Source organism: Azolla caroliniana, unplaced genomic scaffold, assembly GCF_043228905.1.
Source record: "Azolla caroliniana isolate FFs.n. ecotype wild unplaced genomic scaffold, voAzoCaro1.0.p SCAF_6, whole genome shotgun sequence".
NCBI classification, from domain to species: domain Eukaryota; kingdom Viridiplantae; phylum Streptophyta; class Polypodiopsida; order Salviniales; family Salviniaceae; genus Azolla; species Azolla caroliniana.
Genome location: NW_028230441.1, coordinates 11,986,976 through 12,007,789, shown reverse-complemented (window position 1 = coordinate 12,007,789; position 20,814 = coordinate 11,986,976). Strand labels below are relative to the sequence as shown.

Sequence of the window (20,814 nt, the reverse complement as noted above, 5' to 3'; positions counted from 1 at the left end):
CACAAAGAACTCTCGGTTTGTCTACAGAAATATTTCGCGCAGCATTGTAACTGCTGAAGAAAAACCAACCCTGTCTTCTTTACATTCTCCGCAAATTGACGCTACAGAAGAAGAAATCTCTTCTTCTTCTTCTTCTTCTTCTTCTTCTGCAGATTATCCACACTTTCTGTCTTCTGCAAGTTTTGTACCGTTAAAGCTGCAGAAGAGATACGATATCTCCTTCCACTAGATTATTGCAAAGTCTAGAGAACATCTTGAAAGCATCATTCTAAAACAACAGAGTGGCGGAAAGGAAGGCAGAAAGAGACTTCTTTCCTCGCTCCATTATTACTACTACGCTTTTAACATTCAAAGTAGAGGGATATTGAGATTATAACTAAAACTGTGTATTCTGCAACGTTTTCTACCCATTCAAATCTAAATTCATTCGGGTATTTCCATGAAAGAAAAAGGTCTCTTTCTGCGCACCGTTTAACCAGAGTTCTCGTTTCCAAGTAGACTTTATCTTCTGCAGATTTTACAAGCATTAAAACTGCAGAGGATCATTCCCTAGCTGACGGATACGCCATCTCTATTCATTTGATTCTTTCAAAGAAGAGAGAAGACGAAGGTTAAGTCATCCCAGAAAAGCTAGAAAGAAAAACCAGATCCATGGGAGGAAAGCTTCTTCTCTAGTAGATCCATTCCAACCAAATATCCAGATTATAGATAAATCTTCCAGTAGAGGTAAAGGATAAGTTCTCTCGAAGTAAAGGACAAAAAAGGCAAAGAAACTATGGCGTCTAAGCTTATGTCTCCATCAAAACCTCCTGCTTGGAGCTCTCCTAGAAAACCAACACCATCTCAAGAGGTTGGAAATGATCATAACCTTAACCATCCAGCCACAGATTTGTCTTCCTCTAATTCTCTTCCATCTAGAGTTCCTCTTTGTCCTATTCCTCTGCCGTCGCAGGTGGCAGAAACTGTTGATAATACTGACTTATCTCGTTTCAAGGGTAAATCTGATATTTCTACCCCCAAATGTAAATCAAAGACACATTCTCAGGGATTAGAAGGTATGGAGAATCCTGAATTATTGCAGTTTAAAGGAAAGTCTGACGCTTCTACACCGAGAGGCAGATCAAAGCTTTATTTTCAGGTAAATGAAGGAATAGAGAATCCAGACTTGCCTCGAAAATCTGAAATTTTGACTCCAAGAGGTAAATCAAAACTACATCCACAACCCATTGTTGATAGCTCTGTTAGAACTCCAGATAAACAAACACTACCAAGGAATCGGTTCGGATGGAATCAATCTGTAGCTAATTTAGGAAAAGAGGTTAGTTCATATGCTGAGGTTAGGAAGGATGCACAAACACCATCCAAACTTTCACGAAGCTCTTCAGCTCGAGAATTTTCAAAAGAAGTTGTTGCTACAGCTGGTGTAGAAAATCAACAGTATGTAAACCCTGGACAATTTAACTTTAATAGAGTTGGGACTTCAAATCATTCTACTCCTTGTGCCATTCGGAATACAAAGGCTTTGGCCAACGAAACTGAGACGTCAGGCCTCATTCAGTGTTTAGGCACTCCTAGCCGGAATGTTTCTAGGGTGTTGAAGTATAGTGGAAACAGTGGATCTGGAAATGGAAATGCTCGGCTAGGACATCTCTCTGTTAGGTCTGCTAATGCCATGTCTCAAGCGATAAGATCTCATAGTTCAGATTCAAAACATGTGGATGTGCCCTATTTTGATCTCGAAGAGGATCCATTGTTCTGGAAGGACCATAATGTGCAGGTAGGAAAATTAGTAGGCTGTATATCAGTCAATAATGTGCACGAGATCAATTTTTTGCTGCTGGAGCTTTTGTTTCATTCATTAACACATTTGTAATTATGTTCTATGGATTTCAGGTCATAATTCGATGCCGCCCATTGAATAGTGCAGAAGTCTCTTCTCAAGGTTATAGCAGATGTATTAGGCAGGAAACATCTCATACACTGACTTGGATCTCACAACCAGAATGTAGGTTCACCTTTGATCATGTTGCCTGTGAAAAAATTACGCAGGTATGCAAGATGTTAATTCTGTAAATTGTACATTGACTCTATTGAAGAACATGGTAATAATATTTATTTCTATTCTTGTTCTATAGGATAAATTATTTAAGGTAGCGGGTATACCGATGATAGACAATTGCATGTCTGGTTACAACAGCTGCATGTTTGCATATGGACAAGTACGTGAAATTTGTCAATTGCGCATCTTTATTGATCATGATTTCAGAATCTGGACTAATGAAGTTGTTACATGCATTCAGACAGGAAGTGGCAAGACACACACCATGCTAGGGGATATTGATGAATTAGAACATCGGCCCAGCGACAATCGAGGAATCACTCCCAGAATATTTGAGTATCTATTTAGGAGAATTGTGATAGTGAGTTATCATCCCAAGCAATTAAAACTTTGTTCATGAAATGAAGATAGAATTTTGCTGCTGTTGTTTTTTTCTCTTTCAGATTGGTTGCTTTGTTTCAAAATTATCATTCAATGTTTTAATGATATCGCAAACATAAATGCTACAGGAAGAGGAAAACCGCAAGAATGAGCATCTGAAGTTTACTTGCAAGTGCTCATTCCTTGAAATATATAATGAACAGATTACGGACCTCTTGGAGCCATCTTCCACAAATTTGCAAGTAATCTATTAACACATTGGCTTTGTAAAGAATCATTGTGTAGAAGAAAGATAAATAATGGTATTTTTAACTACATCCCAAACACCGAATTCAGTTTTAAAATTCGTTATGAAATCTGCAGATGCGTGAGGACATTAAAAAGGGAGTTTATGTTGACAGCTTGAGTGAAGTGGAGGTCAAAAGCGTTCAAGATGTTATATTTCTCCTTCTGCAGGTGCCCTGTGCAAATTATCATTTTGGACTAACCATATGATGCTGATATTAATATATAATTGAGGTTGCCTCATAACTAATGTCTATATTGGGTGAATCTAGCATTAATGTAACAGTCAGGCACACACAGAACCTAGTGAAAACATAACGACCTTAACAATCATGGTTATATGGGAAATGTAATGACCTAAAACAACCGTGGCAATGTTATTGAATTCGGGGATGTAGGGTGCTGCCAACAGGAAAGTTGCTGCTACCAATATGAATAAAGAAAGCAGCCGTTCACACAGTGTCTTCACCTGTGTGATTGAGAGTCAGGTAATTCTGCACGATTTTTAAAAAGTTTATTTAGAAGAAGACTTCCTGTGATAATATTTTTCTTCTAGGATTCATCATTCTTATTTATGAGATCATTTCTCTTGGCAGTGGGAAGCCGATTCTATGACAAACATTAGGTTTGGCAGACTAAATTTGGTTGATCTGGCAGGATCAGAAAGGTTAGCAATGTTAACAAAAAATGGTACCTCCTTTAAATCACTTTCGTATTTTTTCAAATGTGACTTGACCAGTCTTGCCGTTTTGGACAGACAAAAGAGTTCAGGTGCAGAGGGTGAGCGTTTGAAGGAAGCTGCCAACATCAACAAGTCATTATCCACTCTGGGGTATGAAAGCATGCGCTTCTGAAGGAGCCTCTTATTGTAGTTTATCTTTTTCTCTGAAATGAAATACCCTTCCATTTGTAACTATTTATGAGCATATTGCTTTCAATTAAAAACTAAGGTATGGGTCTTGATATGATTGCATATTGAGATCACGGTTACCAATTGCACAAATGAGTTGCAATATTTTAGGAAAAGGCATCTGCTATAGCAAATTATGTTGGAAAATTTGTGGCATCATAATGTGTGGATTCCTCATTATGACGACAGGTTTCTTTAATCAGTGATTCATTTTCTAAAGAACTCGTTTTTTTGTGCTGCTTCAGATTGGTTATCATGATACTTGTCGATGTTGCTCAAGGGAAGCAGCGCCATGTTCCATATCGTGATTCAAAACTTACTTTTTTGCTGCAAGTATGAATATTGTTTTGCTCAGATATTCAAGGTTCTATATAGTGACTTAGAGAATGCTAACCATGCATGCTATCCCAGGATTCTTTAGGAGGCAACTCAAAGACAACAATTATTGCTAATATCAGTCCTTCAATTAGGTAATGTGGTTTGTGGGCTATCATGAGAAGTGTTTTACTCGTGCATTTTAAAATAATTACGTAATAAGCGCCAATAAATATATTTGAATATTCTTATAAAAGTGGTGCTTGGTAAATCTAGAGAGAGAGAGGGTTAATGCACTAATTTCTATTTTGAATTTCATTAGTTGCGCAGCCGAGACATTGAGCACATTGAAATTTGCACAAAGAGCTAAGTTTATTCAGAATAATGTAAGTTTTCCTTATTTTTCAAATAAAAATATAATAACCAGAAGGAAGATTCACAAGCGAAATTGGCATAGAACCTTTTTTCTATTTTATTTATTTATGCGATGATAATAACTTGCAGGCCATTGTGAATGAAGATGCATCTGGTGATGTCCTTGCTTTACGGTTGCAAATACAACAGCTAAAGGTTAGAATACGGACGTTTCATTTATCTTTGGCTGAATATAATGTCTGTGTGAAATGCTATGGCCTAATTGTATCATGTATATATGTGCCATTATCTATATTTTATGATGAACTTCACAGATTATAAACCATGTTTTGTGTGCCACTATCTATATTTTAGGATGAACTTCACAGATTATCTCGGCAAAGCATTTCAAGAATGCCATTATCTAGTACAGCAAATCTATGTCAAGTAGCTAACCAAGAAATTCCTGTGGGGAGTCAGGCAAGTGTTGCAGTTGAAAATAAGATAGAATCTATTTATGAGAGAGATCCAAATTTTCGTGGGATCTCGATATCATTCCATGTTGCTTATTTTATGGAACTGAATGGCCAACAACATAAAATTTTGCAGGCCAACGCCCTTGAAAGAATTGTTGCTGCCTCATTAAGGAGGGAGCTTGCTGCAGAGAGTACGGCAAAGCTCCTAACTGGGGAAATAGAGCAACTCAATCTCTTGGTATATGTGCTTGATTGGCTACTGTTTGGCATATTTTGTGTTTAGCTATTGTGGAAACTTTAATGACTCTTTTGGCTATCAGGTCAAGCAAAGAGAAGATGATGCACAATTCAATAAAATGATGCTGCGTTTTAGAGAAGATAAGATTAAACGTTTAGAATCAACTCTTGAGGGCACACTGTCTTCAGATTCTTATCAATCAGATGAAAACCAGACATTAAAAGAAGAGTTGCAGTTATTACGTGCACGTCTTGACAAAAACCCGGAGTTAACCCGCTTTGCTATAGAAAACATTCGGCTGATGGATCAACTTCAAAGGTAAATTCGGATCTTAGAACTAAAAATTCATAGTGATGGAAGCCTTTTATATCAGTGAACTTTGTTATCCTCTTATCATATCTCAATTCTATTATAACATCCAGTAAAAGTCCTTTGAAAGGGGGGTTGTAGAGCAATTATTTAAAAGTAAACCTATCAAAGATTTCAGCTTATGATTTCACCTATTTTAGCATGCATTGCCATGTTTCGTATATATTAAGATGAGTGTGCCCAATCATATATCTGGCTCTTATTTAATCCTTCTACAGGCAATCTTTGCCCCTCTCCTATTTGATCAGACATAATTCTCCTTATTGCTCCACATCTCTGTCTCTGTCCTACTTCCCATGTTTTAGTAGCTTGTTATTGCCATACATCACATGCCTCTAAAGTTTGTTCTGATATCTTCTCAATTGAGAAGAGCAAGAATGAAAATAAAGTTTGCTAATGCAAGAGAGAATGTTGTCGATCAGGCTACAAGACTTCCATAGTGGTGGTGAACGTGACTTATTGATGGATGAAATATCTACCTTACGAGAGCAGGTGGTTATTGTTGATTGCAACTTTTGATTGCAAATATGTATCTGGTCTTCACTTGATAACTAGCTCTTTGCATGCCTATTAGGTATTACGGTTGCTTGAAGGAAGGCTCCATGATAGTGCTTCTACATCATTAGAACACAAAGATGATAAGGTTTATAATTTTTTATATAAGTATCTTTGATGGTTGCGATCAGGTTTCTGAAGAATTCAACGACTATTTGTTATATACAGGGACTATCCGAAGATAGGGACGGTGTCACAGAATTGAAGGGTCTTCTGAAAGAGGCATGCCCTTTTTTACTTTTCCATGATTTCAAGTAACACGTCAATGTCTCTAGTTTATTATAATATCATTCAGACTCTTAACAGAAAGAGGAGAGAATACAACAAGAGATGGCCAGAGCTGACGATCTGAACAAGAAACTTACTGATGCCATGAACAATATTCACGTTCTAGAAGAAGAACTGAAGGTTTGATTTTGTTGAGAACATTTTAGTTTTTGAGTTTTTCTTTGTCATGGAGAATGATTGGCTATTTTAGTATAGTAGTTGTATTCATCGAATGCACTCTTAGACAAGAAATCACTGAAAATAAATTGCAGCAAAGAATGCTTTCTGTAGGGGCGCAGCTGAATTTTAAAATATGGAAGTCATCATCATCACATTGTTGTTACTAATCCTTTGTTTGGACCATAGTGATTTTTTTCATCACAATGTGTTCATTTAGTGTCTAGAATACTAGTACATTTTGTGCTAGTTTGAGAGGAGTGTTCCATGTACAATGTTAAACCTAAGAAAACCCATCTCATTTTTTATATTGTTTTGTGTCTGATAATTGTTTCGGAACTGTAATACTCTTTCTTAGTCAGTTTTCACTATTGCTACAGTAGCTTCTGCCAGGTTTGCTGATTTATTGATTTTGTTTTGGGTTGAAACTGCAGAAAAATAAAAATGCATTGGAAGATGTAAGAGGTCTTTTTGAACGCCTCCAGGTTACTGAGACCAAGCTTGCTGAAATTCAGGTTTTGTTTTTAAGTAGTTTAAAATCTCAATCCATTACATAAGAAGACTTTGATTTTGTTGAAGTGGCTGACTTCCTTTCTGTATCTCATATATATTTAGGACACGCCTATTTCTTCCCATGGAGAAGTCATCAATGGCACACATCAGAATGATTCTATGAACATGGTAGAACTACAGGTAGAATGATTTGTAGTTACATTGCATACCTCCTTATATTCTAAATATCAGACTGGTTATATAAAATTGGATACCACATAACTAGATTTTCTAACTGCATGTATGAGAGGCTTTATTATAGGTTAACCTTACTTCATATCTTAAAGTCTAGATATATTGGATATATATATGAAGGCCAGACAATGGTGTCTCCCAAAGCCTTAACAAAATATGTATTGTTTTAAAGTATGAGTAGACATATAGAGTTAAAACAAGAAATCTGAGCCATTCTCGTTTTCGTGCAGGGAAAAGTTCAAGATCAATGTTCGATCCAAGAGTTAGGAACAGTATCTAGTTGCATAAACCAAAAGTCAACGCTTCAGGAAAAACTGGCGAGAACAAAAGTGGCTCTTAAGGAAGCATTGAAGCTGAATAATAAATTGCAAAACGAACAAAATTGGTATAGAGAAGTGGAACATCAGAGAGAACAGATACAAACCGATGCTGAAATGGAAACAATTGACGCGATTACATTGCTCCAGTCAGAAATAGTAAACCTTCTTGAAGATCAGAAGATAGCCCAACAACGAGAAGTGGAAAGTGAAGAGAAAGTCATGAACCTAGAAAGGGAGCTAGAAATACTTAGAACGGAGTTGAGGCTTCAGTCAGAAATAACCAATTGTCTTGAAGATCAGAACTTAGCCCAACAGAAAGAAGTTGATGCAGAAGGAAAAGTACGGAACCTTGAGATGGAGTTAGAAGCTCTTAGAAGTGAGTTGTCTGCCTTATGTTCAGAAAATGCAAAAATAAGTGTTTTGTACGAAGATGCAATCAAAGCCAAAGAACAGACGCAGTTCAATGCAGAAAGGGAAGCAACTGAAGCGATTACACTGCTTCACTCACGTGAAGATCAGAAAATGACCCAACGACGAGAAGCAGAAGCAGAAGAAAAAGTCACGAATCTAGCGAATGAGTTAGAAACACTTCAAACTGAATTAAATGCTTTGTCTTCAGAAAATGCAAAGATAAAGGCTTTATATGAAGATGCAGTGAAGGCAGGCGAAGAGAAGGTAAAATCAGGTGAAGAAATGGAGACAATTAAAGTAATTACACTTCTTCAGTTAGAAATAGAAAACCTTCTTGAAGCTCAGAAGACTGCCAAGCAAGGTGAAGTAGAAGCTAAAGAAAAAATCATGACATTAGAGGGGGAGCTACAAATTCTTAGAACCGAATTGAGTGCTTTATCTTCCGAAAATGCAAATGTGAGTGCCTTATATGAAGACGCAATGAAGGCCAAAGAAGAACAAGCACAATCCGATGCTGAAACAGAAACAATCAAAGTGATTGCACTGCTTCAGTCAGAAAATGTCAGTCTCCTAGAAGCTAAGATGATGGCCCAACAACGAGAAGTGGAAGCTGAAGAAAAAGCTGTGAAGCTAGAAATTGAGTTAGAAACACTTAGAACTGAGTTGAGGCTGCAGGAAGAAATAACCCAACAGCAAGAAGTGCAAGCTGCCGAAAAAAGAAGTAATCTTGAAAGGACGGAGTTAGAAACTCTTAAAATTGAGTTGAGTGCTTTATCTTCAGAGAATGCAAAGTTGAATGTTTTATATGAAGATGCAATCAAGGCCAAACAATCAGAATTCTCAAAACTAACTGATGACTGGGAAGCATCTGCGATTAACCTTATTGAGTGTTTATCTGAGGGAAACCTTGCCTTAGATGCTGCTTGTCATGAAGTTGATAGCATAGCTAATGAAAACGCTTCTTATAACAAGTATAATGTGTTCCCAAATACACTAGATGCTGTAAAAGATGACAGCCTTGTAGAGATCCTGCAGAATAAACTTATAGCAGCACAGAAGCTTGTGATGGAAACTGAAACGAAGGTGAGAGTTTTGAATGATGTTAGTCTTGCTATTGCTGATGTCCAGCAAAAGGAGAAAATGACTATTCTGAGGGATCTAGAAGCAGGGAAGCTTGCACTTGAACAGAAAACATTGTCTATTGAGGCTCTACAAAACAAGGTTGATGCTTGGGAAATAAAGGCACTCAAATGGGAGAACATAATGGTTGCAGCATTTCTTGTCATAGATAGATTCTCTCAGCTTCACAATGAAATGGCTACAGAGAAAAGCAGGCTAGAAGATTCTCTTGCCACAATGATTGCAGGGAGGGAGAATGAAATGAAGAGTTTGCATCTTCAAGCCATGACAGATTCAGCGCAATTAGAGGAAAAATTAAGTGTTATCTCTAAAAATGAAGAAGCCATTCGGAATCTACATGAACATATTTGCCACTTAGAGTCATGTAAGGAGGAATCCATGGTTAAAATAGATGCATTCATGCTTGAGCATGATATGCTTGTCACTAAACTGGAAAAAGCAGAGGAACAACTGGAATATTTAAAGCTACAGCTTGAGATAGTTGAGCAAAAGAATGTAATGCTGCTTTCAGAAGCCCATCATGCTGTAGATGATAGAACTATCACATTGATTGAGAACCAGCTGCTTAATGATATTTATACCTGCAGTCAAAATCTTGTAGTAGAAGAATTGCTAGAAAGTAGCCATATGCTGTCTACCATGGAAATGCAAAATCAGTTACTCAACAAGAATTTTGATGAAAAGCTAACTCAGCTTAAAACCGAGAGATCTATCTTGCTCGAGAAGTTGGAGATAGAGAAGGTGAATGCAAAATCTCTGATTGATGATCTGGAAGCAGCTGAAAAAGAGAAATATGAACTAGTAGCTCAGAATGAGAAGCTACAGAAAGATTCATCAGATAAGCACCTGCACTTTGTCCAGATTATAGAACAGATGGAAAAAGAGAACTTCTCTTTGCAGGACGATGTAAAGACTCTTAAAGATGCAAGTGCCAATTCTTCTAATTGTCTGAATAATCTCATGGAAAATTGGACAAAAGATAAGACTTTGCTGATTTTTGAGGCTGAGATCACCAGGAATATGTTGCAATTGCTTGAATGGATGTTAGACCAAAATGAGTCTCGACATAGCAAAAGGCTGCAGTTGGACGAAGAGCTTCATAAAACACAGAATATTTATTATGAAGAGCACAAAATTGCATTAGCAAATAGGATAGCTGAACTTGAGACAGTTATACAGGGTTTGAATGAGAAGATGCAAATTTCTGAAACAAAACTTAGCAAAGCACAACTACATTTAAATGAAGAAGAACAGAAGAACACCTTCCTTTCAAGGAATTTACGAACTTTAACTGAGGAATTGGATGACTGTAAACTTGGGGCAGTTGTGGAGATGCACATAGTCAGAGATGTGCTAGGTAATGAGCTTCAGAACATCGAAAAATACTACCAGCAGCTGCTGTTGGAAAGGTTAAATATAATTTCTACATTGGACACATTTAAATCAGAAGTTGTAGCTTTAAGAACCGAAAGCTCATTGCAACAGATCCTCCAAGAATCTCAAGCAGTAGAAATATCTCATTACCATAATAAGATAGCAGGACTAGAAATGCAAGTAAAAAATGAGCAAGAGAGGTGTTCTAGTATCTCCTTGGATTTTCAGGAACAATTGATGACTGTGAAAGTTCTTCTGATTTTTGAGGCAACTTTCTCAAAAGATATGCTACTTCATATGCAGGAAAGTTTCCAGCAGGAGAACTCTGATTTTGCCCAGATACTACAGTGTAAATTGCATGAAGAAATAATAGCGCATGAGGAAAAGACGACAGACAAGGAACATGTTATAGCTCAACTTCAATTGGAAGTCAGTCATCTATATAAAACCTGCGAAGAACTTGATGGGAAGTACAAAGATACGCTAATCCAACTGCAGCTTCGAGATGAACAAATCAAAGACCTTTGTAAACAGCAGGAGGAATCTAACGATCACTTTACTCTTCTGCAGCAGGAAAAACAAATGTTAGAACAATTCATAGCAACCACAAGGTTAGCTTGCAAGACTCTGGATGGAGAAGGTGTGGATTCACCAAAAGCTTATGTTGAAGAGAATAGATCTCTTTTAGGAAATTCCATATATTTTACTGCTGATGATGAGCTGAACGCTGAAGTACAGTGTCAGGGGAGAGATATGGAAATCCTCAAATATGAACTTCAGAGTAGCTGCGATATAGTTGCGGAATTGAAAGCATCTCATTCCAAATCTCTTGAGCTTTTGACTCAGAGAGAACAGGATCTGATCTATGTTAAAGAAAGCCAAATTAAATTGGAGGAAGAGAATTTACTTCTGCGAAAGCAGAAAGATAGTCTCTTGATAGCCGTGCATAAAAGAGAAAATGAGATGTCTAAAGTTCAAGAAATGTTTGCTGCGTCCAGAGAAATTAATGAAAATATTGTGAGGATATTTAATGATGTCGAAATCCATAAAAACAGGTACACTGATTTCCATCATAGAGCGGAACATCTGTTAACATCAGCCATAGTCAATGAAGGTGAATTCAAAACTTTGGAGGGTATTTTATGTCAACTAAATCTTGTTCTGAATGACATTGAGCCACTTGTTCAGTTTGGCAATAAAGTAACACAGGACCTTGAAAATGTGAAGGAATGCCTTCACCAAAAAGAAATGCTCTTGAATGATCAACTCATGGAGATGGATGCCATGTCAGGGTTAATTATGGATGTTAAGAGAGAGAGGGATATTTTACTGGAAGAAAAGTATCGTCGTCAAGCAGGGATCAAGGCTTTGCAATTTCAGAGAGATCAGAATGACCACATTGGAGGTGCCATTGCAGTGACACAAAATGATTCTAAAAATCTCTTGGAAATTGTTGAAGGGCAGGAAATGAAACTGATAGGATTACATAGAAAAATTGAAAGAATTACGAAGTGGCTCTATAAGGAAGTTTGCCATGATGTACAAGTTGCTTTTACTGAAGGCTGCGAACTTGTTCTGAGTGAGGTGGAAAGGGAAGTTGAGAACTGCAGAGAGCAGACTGATTTAGCTTGGAAAAAGTTTGAGTTGATAAGTGATGAGAAAGAAAAAAGAGAAAAAGAAATTCTGCACAAAGATGAATTGATAAAGCAGTTGATATCTGAGATTGCCACATTTCAAGAGAAAGCAGCAAAGGCAATTGAAAAGCAGGAACCAAATGTTATTATGAGACCACTTAAAGAAGAAAATCATCAAATGCAGCTAGAAATAAACAGCTTAGAAAAAGAATTAGAACAAACTGATCACTCCAACAACAACAATCTCGCCAATATGACGGCCACAATAGTAGAGCAGATGAACAATCTATCTTTACTGGAGAAAAATAATATACACCTAAAGGCCCAGGTGGAAGAATTGACTTCTAAAATTAATCTGATTGAAGAAGAACTAGAAGAGAAAATGGAGAGAGTAGAATTGCTTGAAGTGGAGTTAGTAGAGTTGAACAATGTAATACAGCAAGGAAAGGCCCTTTCTTCAGAGCAGATGCAGAATGACTTATATGAAGTTATGAAAGAGAGAGACTCGCTTCAAGCGGAGTTGGTAGTTCTAAATGAGCAGTTGGAAATGGCACAAGAAACGGCTGATGAACAGGAAGCCTTAGCAGTGGAAGCTCGCCAGGTATGTCAAGTAACTACGTTAAGGTTTATTATAGTAGCTTGATACAGAATTGACCATTTCATTTTGTATTTATGCTAACTAGGTAGCGGAAAGAAGTAAAACACTTGCAGAGCAAAAGGAAGAGGACGCAAAGTTTCTGGAACAGTCTGTCAAGGACCTAGAAAGTACAGTAAATGCATTGGAGACTCAAGTAATGAATTCTGTTCTTTTTAGTTATTCCAGATCTTATTAATTTTGGTAGAAAGTACTGTTACTATTACGACTTAGCCATGAGGCAAAACAATGCCATATTTGATATAGTTGCATTTTCACTAACAGCTGGGTATGCTGAAAATTGAGAAACGACAATTAATGAATGAAGGTAAAGAAATGGAAGTAGAAGCCTTAAAACACCAACTGTGGAACCTTCAGCATGGTTGTGAGGCACAATTTTCCATCTCAGAAAAGAACCAAAGGTATTATGTCCTTCAGATGAATGTTCCATGCTTTTTGTAAAAATTTAATGATGCTCAAAATTCAACCTACAGAGATTTGGAGGTGACGGAGATCAAACTGATGGAAGCTGAACAAAAAGTTGAGTTTCTTGAAAAGATATGCATAGAAAAAGATGAGCAGGTGAAGTTGTACAAAACCTGTTCTATGTATGCATACCGCCCTATATAGCTTTTGTAGAGGTACTGAAGCGTTCATTACCTTCTTGTGACTACAGATCAAAAGGTATAAAAATAACATCGTGGAGGTGATGGCCGATGCAGATAGGCAGGCATCTGAACACCAGCAGATTGTATGACCTGAACAGCATATCCTCATCTAATCATCTTGCAAATTGTAATTACTAAACCCTTCTGTGTTTTAAATAACAGCTAAGGAGTCTTGAAAACATGAGGGAGGAACGATCAAACACTACATCAATAAATCCCAAGTTTGTCGATAAAAACATTTCAAAACCACGCGGAGGTTCTCCATTTAAGTGCATTGGTTCAGGCTTATCACAACAGATGACTCATGATATTGAAGAAGAGCTTTTCTCTAGTCGGCAAAAGATAGAAGAACTTGAGGCACTTGCATCTTCCAGGCAGAAAGAGGTTGGACAAGTTGCGTTATTTCGCTAGTTATTCCATGGAGAAACTGTACCTGAATTTCTGTTGGTATTACATACAGGTGTTTATGCTCAATGTTAGGTTAGCTGAGGCTGAGAGCTTAACTCATGATGTAATTAGGGATCTGGTTGGTGTTAAGTTAGACATCACAAATTATGCGGTAAGAACATCATCTTAGAGTTTAACAAGAATTTGATGAATGCAATTATCATTTCACAGTGGATATAGGAGTGATTTTTCAACCTTTGTTCTTTCTTAATATGGTGACTCAAAACTGTGCAGGCATTGATTAACAATCACCAGGTACAGAAATTCGCAGAGAAATCTTTTGCGCAGTGTGAGGAGACAAAGGAGAAGGTATGGTTTAATTTGAGAGATAATTAACCATGCTTTGCTGTGTCATTTATATCTGGAAACTATATTTTCAATTCAGGAAAAAGAATTGCTGACGTTGAAGGTCAAACTTAACGAATTTATTGAAGAAAGAGAAAGGTATTCATTTCCTTGAACGAACTATTATCATTTCTGAGAACAATGGATTAACAAGTCGATGGATTCTGCAGTTGGCTTGAAGAGATCAATAGGCGGCAAGCTGAAATGATGACTGCTAGAGTTGCAGCTGAGAAGTTACGACAGCGTGATCAACTTTTTGGTGCAGAGAATGAAGCACTGAAAATTGAAAATGCAGCCCAGAAGAAGAAGCTTCTGGAGCTAGAGGCAGAGGTCAAGAAACTTTCTGGGCAACAAAATCTTCAACAGAGGATTCACCACCATGCCAAAATTAAGGTGTCTTTCCAGAGAGCTATGATGAAGTTTGATATATTGTTAATGAAATGATCAAGAACTGTTAATCTCCATGTTCTTAGCGTTCATTACTTGCAGTAATCATTACAACATGCTGGTAGATAAGTGTATCAATGATGGGAAAGTTTTCAAGAACACTATAATGTGTAAATGATGGATAAGTGTTCAAACGATGTATGGATTTTAAATAAACGATGGCTGAGCTTTGTGAGTGAGTGTTTTAAGGACATGCCTGTTAAGTGTCAAATAGGCAATAATATCTGTGTATTGTTTTCCTCAATGAAGGAAGAGAACAACTACCTGAGGTTGATGAATGAGGACCTAATGTCTAAGTTGAGGCGATCTGAGATGGTCCTTAATCGAGTAAATGAAGAACTGGCAAGGTATAGGGCAGCTGATGGCAAAACTCCTCACCTAGACCTCGACGAAGAGCAGAGACTGCGATCAAAACTACAGGTACATATTGGAGTAAAGCAAGAGATGCAATTCATAATGTATGCTTTAAAATTGGTGCAGCTGTCTGATTGTATTTCAACATTCCCAGGAAGTTGAAGAAGAAAAGATTCAAGTTGCCCAAGAGCTGATTACTCTTTGCACACATGTGCTTCAGGTAAGCCTTACAGAGGTCATTGGCAGTGCTCTAGAATTAGAAGTCGGCCATTGATTACCTTCTCTTATCTTTCTTCTCTTTCTTGTTTTGTATAGGTAACTGAATTTCAGAGGCCAACAAGAACTGTTGACCACGTGACTGCAGCAGAAGCTCTAAAATATTTTCGAAATCGATTAGATAATACAGAACGGGAGCTTGCAGATCTCAAACTTAAGGTTTGATGCATCATCATTTTGTTTGATAGTTTTGTTGAGTGTGCACCGATATTGGCTTTATGCTATCACAATAGTAAAGACATTCTTAAATGTACATTTATATGGATTCTATCACTATGTAATGCCCTAACCTAAACATACCGGTTCTTGCAGAATAAAATTGACTTGGAGAAACGGCACCTTAGTGAGCTACGTTCCCTACATTCACCAATGCCAACATGTCAAAGAACAGGGCTGTGTGCAAGCGATACTCCAGGGTCATCAAGATTCCTAACTTAGCTTTGATCACACAACTGTATCAATATACGAAACCAATTCTGTAAATATCTATACATGTGTGTGTGTGTCTCTATATTCCCAATCCCTTTAATGGGTCCACCAATGTACAGCAAGAGAACTTGATGTACTCTTCGATCACTACATGCATATGTAACTCAGGTAGGCAAGAAACATTCCAAACTACCATTACTGAGATGTCAGAATGACCGCATCCTTAATTTATATCCCTAAAGAAGCCTTTAAGTTGTGTTGATTATAAACTACAATTGTATCATACTGTATGTATTATTTTTACTGAAAGGAAAAATATCCTGCTTGATTGGAGCAGAATTCTATGATAAAAATGATGTTTCATAATGTTAGTAGGTGAATCACAGGAAAATATCAAATGTATTGGTGGAGAGACTGGAAACCAATCTGTAAAATCACAGGGTTCTGAATGCTTTACCAATTGTCTTGAAACAAGTACACCAAGCGAAATTTGTTTGAGGATGTTATCTGAGAGAGAAACTATAATGAGAAAGAAGACTTTAGTGTTGCGGGATATAGTATTCATTTATTATTAAGCATCATGAATGCTCCAAAAACCATGATTTCATCTTTTATCTCTAACTTACACATATCGCAACCAAGGCTGTCCATCGACAGTCATTTTCCTGTTATTGGCCGTCATCCGAAGTGAAAAACGGAAGGCTGACCTGCATTTTGAACGTTGTATGTATTATAATTTGTATGCATGTACATATTAAATACTTATGCATTAGGTAATGTATGAGGTGGTTGCATTAAATGACATGATCAGTTCAGACAAAAGTTTATCATGTAAATATTTTTTTTATCAATACAATAATATTGATAATAATAGTTTTGTATAGAAACTAAGAGAACTGGTCAGAGATTTATCTTTATCTGTGAAACTCTTAACCTTTATTAGTTCTACCTTCACTATATCCATTTCCATGTGTTTTGCAATGTGTAAGTTAATCTGCACAAAACCCTAAATTATAACCACCATTCCTGTACACGTGTCTTTGACTGTTCAAAAGTAGGTTTTATTCCTCAATTTGTTCTTTTTATTTTCTTGTTAACGGAATGTTTGCATCAAAACATCACGCAAAGTGTAATAAAAAATCTACCATGAGGTTCTCTATTACATGCATAATGCTCTTATATTTTTTGTCTGTAGCTTTTTATTTATCAAGCTTGTCATTCATAAGTTCATATTTTTTTGAGTAATGTGTTTGTTTAGTTGAGCTTTCATTATCAGTATTTATACTAAATGTTTTTGCTTAATGTATTTATAGCATCAGTTTTTCACGTAAATGGGGCTCAATGAAGCTCTTGTTGTAAAACGTGAAGACTAATTTGGTATTTATAAACCCAACATTAGTGATCTTAGTAAAGAGAAGGATATTCCCTTATCTTATTCATCCTTTCCATAATGTATGGAAAGTGTTCTTTTATAGATAACCGAGTATACAGGAGTGTAGAATCAACATCCAATTGTCTTACAATTAGGTCATGCCCATTGTACATATACATTTGCACTTGTTAGCTTTTCGAAATGAAGGATGTTTCCGATACAAGAATTTACATAAGAACTTGAAAATGAAGGGCACATTTTATACTTAAAAGTTTAAAAATACATGTGACGGGAAAGTGCGAGAATCAAATTGAAGCTCTGAACCCAGCCATATATAGAGATGGTAATAATAAATCAGACTACAGATCAATCCATATTTTATACAGACTCATATTTATCATGGTTTTGTAGCTCGTTGTGTATTCCAACTAATTACCCATTGTAAATTGAAATCATTTTACACGTTTATGATCTCAGCCTGATTATCTTTTTGCTCACATGCATCGCAGGACAGGATTCCCACGCCTCTACAAGACTTGCATGGTGTTGCCTTTTCATTTCTTTCAAGTATAGTTTCCCTTTGAAGCCAACCCATACTCCATCTTTCTCGATCCTACGTAAAGGACGGCACAAAGGGGTTAGATAGAAACACTTCCGAGAGAAGCATGTGATGTTTAGTGCATGTGGATGGCTGGCTACCTTGAGGTTTTGTGAATTTACCCAAAATTGGGTGTTCTGGTCGCATGTGGCAACAAGTTGCAAAAACCAGTCTTTGCCTTGTTTCTGCTTGGATGTACATTCAAAGTGGCGCCATCCAAAGGTGGGCTCCATTGCCGTCCATTTGGAACCTACATCAAGGAAACAAACAATATTAGATTAATGGAACAACAAGATCATGTTCTTGTAGGACTTATTAATTATGCAGGAAATATAATGCAAGCTCATTGAGAATAGATTGCCACTTTGCTATCGTCCCTTTGATTGATAAGCTCCCCTTTACAATAGATTCATAATGAGAAGCTGGATATGTTGTACACAATTATTTGTACGAAACAATGGGAAACCCAAGCGTTGAATGAACTGGTTTTGGACTCCTAGAGTGCTGTTCTCGTGCTCAAATGTGGGTAAGGTGCCTGTTGACAGTTGGAAGGTGTATGGGGAGATAAATATACCGAGAAGCTCGAAGACATTCCTTTAGGGAACAATTTCCGCATAGACAACCTTTATTTGACTTGTCAATGCGCAATGAATTTTGAAATGCTTGAGCAAAAGAAAATTGTAGGGGTTTGTGGACGATCATGTGAAGGATCTGATGAGCGTTGTGAGGTAGAGGAAGGTAAATAAATCCTACAAGTCTAGGTAATCATCATCATCATCATCATCATCATAACAATATGCTTGTAGAGGGGGTGGGCAATTGTGGAGTAAATGAAGAATGAGTGATGATATAGAACGGAATCTCAGACATACCAATGATCCGAGTGAGATCTACACGATTGTTGGCATGGAAACCGCCCTTAGCAAGTACACCTTTGCCTCCACAAATTGAACAAGGCACCGTTCCTGCACCTGCCTGTTCGGCAACCGAAGCTCAGACGAAGAGAGAAGGAAGGAAGGCAAGAAATAGGAAGGGGGGGGTGGGGGGGGGGGAGATAATGAAGGGAGTATTTACCTTTGCAGAATCGGCATGGTGCAGGAGGGTAGATGGAGGATAGGGGCTTGGCAAATGGCTCTGTTCCTGTTCCTGTTCCTGATGATGATGATGATGCTCTGGAGCAGAATGGTGAAGAAGCGTGATAAGGAAGGGTGCGGGTGCTGAGGGCCTTGTGCAGAGCCGTGGCGTTCATGGAGAAGTCATGGCGATGAAGAAGAAGCTGCTGCTGCTTCAATGTCTTCATTAGTTTTGTGTGAAGAAGAAAGAAGAAGGAAGAAAAAGATGGAGAGGAAAAGGAAGAGGGAAGAGGAAAGAGATGGAGGTGGGGGGGGGGATGGGCTTTTCGTTCTCCATAATATAATATAATTCTCAAACAAATGGCTGTGAATACTTTGATTGATGGATGGATTGACGTGTCTATTTCAGGAGTCCAGGCGAGGGAATGGAATCCAGGCCTCTGATGGTGCACGACAATTAGCTAAGGGCCCGTGCAATCTGCACCATCCGATCTTTATCCCTAAAAAGCGTGCTAGTACAAAAGCTAACAACCTCCTCCCTGACCATGCACCCGACTATTTAGATATTACTCGCTCGCCATCACAACCTGCAATCGCTCGACTCATAGGAAGTTGTCTTACAAACGAAGAGAACAATACGACAAGGTTTCGTCGAGAGATAAGTATGGTGGAGAACGCTAGAACCCTAGAAAGTGTTGGCATAAAAGGCCGACTCCTTCCACTTTGTATCCTTACTAGTGTGAACACGTCCAATAGTTAGGGCTTGAGTATATAAGCCTTAACCTAACGTTGTAATACGTGCTGCTTGATCATTCTTGTATCTTGAGTCTTGTAGAGTGAGGGAGAACAGAAATAATGAGAGTTTCCATTAAAGCTTTGAGTTTGTCTATCTACTATTTTCTCTGCCATACTATCTGTGTTGTCTGTTGTGCATAACCGACAGGTCCTCACATACTTCCGCGTACATTCAGAACACAATATCTCCCAAATCAGCTCCTTGCTGGCCTCTATCGCTGGCATGTACTCTACCTCTGTGGTCGACAAAGCCACAAACTTCTACAGTCGTGACTGCCACGACACTGCTCCCCTTGCATAGGTCATCACGTACCCTGATGTGGATTGGCTTGAGTCTACATCCCCTGACATGTCTGAGTCGGTAAACCGTTCGAGCATGGTTTTTCCGACACCATACTTAAGGCACACACCCTTAGTATCCATTTCACCGTTGCCCAATGTTCTCGTCTTGGATTACTCATGTATTGGCTTAATGTTCCCATAGCAAATGCAATGTCCGGTCTCGTGCAGACCATAGCATACATTAAACATCCGAAAACTGAGGCATATGGTACTTTCCTCATCTCAGCCTTTTCTTTCTCCCCTCTCGGGCATTGCTTTGCATTTAACTTGCAGCTAGTCAGCAACATTGAGCCAACCGGCTTTGCTTTCGACATGTTGACTCTTTCTAGGATCTTCGTCACGTATTTCTCTTGTGACAACCACACCAGTTTCTTAGTTCTGTCCCGAACTATGTGCATTCCTAAAATTTGTTTAGTCGGTCCAAGATCTTTCATGGCAAACGATTTATCTTGACTGACTATCAACATGTCATCTACATATAACAAGAGAATCAAGAAGTCACCTTTGTCGTACCTTTTGACGAACACACAGGGATCAACCTATGTTTTCTGGAACCCATGTTCCACCATGAAGGATTCAAACTTCTTGTACCATTGACGTGGACCTTGTTTTAGCCCATACAAGCTTTTCTTCAGTCGACACACCAGATTCTCTTTCCCTTTCTTCACAAAGCTTTCGGGTTGCTGCATGTAAATCTCTTCATCCAGCCCCCCGTGCAAGAATGTCGTCTTGACATCCAATTGTTCGATCTCTAGATCCATGTTGGCAATTATGCTTAGAACAGTTTTAATAGATGTCATCTTCACGACTGGAGCGAATATTTCTTCAAAGTCAACGCCCTTTTTATGTTGGAAACCCTTCACCACAATGCGGTCTTTGTACCTAGGCACACTATCGACTTCTCCAGTCTTCACCTTGTAGACTCATTTATTCTTGAGTGCTCTCTTACCTTTCGGTAGTTCTACTAGGTCATAGGTGTAGTTCTCATTTAGGGAGTCCATCTCATCCTACATTCCACTTAG

General features: G+C 38.0%; 2 protein-coding genes across 2 annotated transcripts; one reads left to right on the top strand and one right to left on the bottom strand.

Moving 5' to 3' along the window:
* The first annotated feature begins 262 nt into the window (after positions 1 to 262).
* LOC147863099 (kinesin-like protein KIN-12F) lies at positions 263 to 15,965 on the top strand. The gene is made up of 35 exons (XM_087321771.1): positions 263 to 1,777; positions 1,894 to 2,049; positions 2,136 to 2,219; positions 2,301 to 2,420; positions 2,569 to 2,682; positions 2,804 to 2,896; positions 3,124 to 3,213; positions 3,322 to 3,392; positions 3,483 to 3,557; positions 3,881 to 3,968; positions 4,047 to 4,105; positions 4,273 to 4,336; positions 4,455 to 4,520; positions 4,680 to 5,018; positions 5,101 to 5,336; positions 5,810 to 5,879; positions 5,962 to 6,030; positions 6,111 to 6,164; positions 6,249 to 6,350; positions 6,821 to 6,901; positions 7,002 to 7,079; positions 7,364 to 12,613; positions 12,696 to 12,803; positions 12,932 to 13,068; positions 13,141 to 13,228; positions 13,323 to 13,397; positions 13,477 to 13,698; positions 13,775 to 13,873; positions 13,996 to 14,070; positions 14,147 to 14,205; positions 14,277 to 14,499; positions 14,803 to 14,973; positions 15,062 to 15,127; positions 15,223 to 15,342; positions 15,496 to 15,965. Exons 1-35 carry the CDS (start codon positions 776 to 778, stop codon positions 15,619 to 15,621), a joined length of 9,930 nt encoding a protein of 3,309 aa, XP_087177897.1. The 5' UTR covers positions 263 to 775; the 3' UTR covers positions 15,622 to 15,965.
* A 1,305-nt stretch (positions 15,966 to 17,270) lies between these two features.
* On the bottom strand, positions 17,271 to 18,897 carry LOC147863098 (uncharacterized). The gene is made up of 4 exons (XM_087320722.1): positions 18,657 to 18,897; positions 18,455 to 18,553; positions 17,684 to 17,832; positions 17,271 to 17,597 (listed from the first exon to the last, which is right to left on the bottom strand). Exons 1-4 carry the CDS (start codon positions 18,880 to 18,882, stop codon positions 17,442 to 17,444), a joined length of 630 nt encoding a protein of 209 aa, XP_087176848.1. The 5' UTR covers positions 18,883 to 18,897; the 3' UTR covers positions 17,271 to 17,441.
* Between the last annotated feature and the right edge of the window lie 1,917 nt (positions 18,898 to 20,814).

Coding starts and splice junctions, on each gene's coding strand:
- LOC147863099 (XM_087321771.1), top strand. CDS start 776: ATGGCGTCTAAGCTTATGTCTCCATCAAAACCTCCTGCTTGGAGCTCT. Junction 5,337..5,809: donor CTGATGGATCAACTTCAAAG/GTAAATTCGGAT, acceptor GTTGTCGATCAG/GCTACAAGACTTCCATAGTG. Junction 12,804..12,931: donor TAAATGCATTGGAGACTCAA/GTAATGAATTCT, acceptor TTTCACTAACAG/CTGGGTATGCTGAAAATTGA.
- LOC147863098 (XM_087320722.1), bottom strand. CDS start 18,882: ATGAAGACATTGAAGCAGCAGCAGCTTCTTCTTCATCGCCATGACTTC. Junction 18,554..18,656: donor ACCATGCCGATTCTGCAAAG/GTAAATACTCCC, acceptor CCGAACAGGCAG/GTGCAGGAACGGTGCCTTGT. Junction 17,598..17,683: donor TAAATTCACAAAACCTCAAG/GTAGCCAGCCAT, acceptor TCCTTTACGTAG/GATCGAGAAAGATGGAGTAT.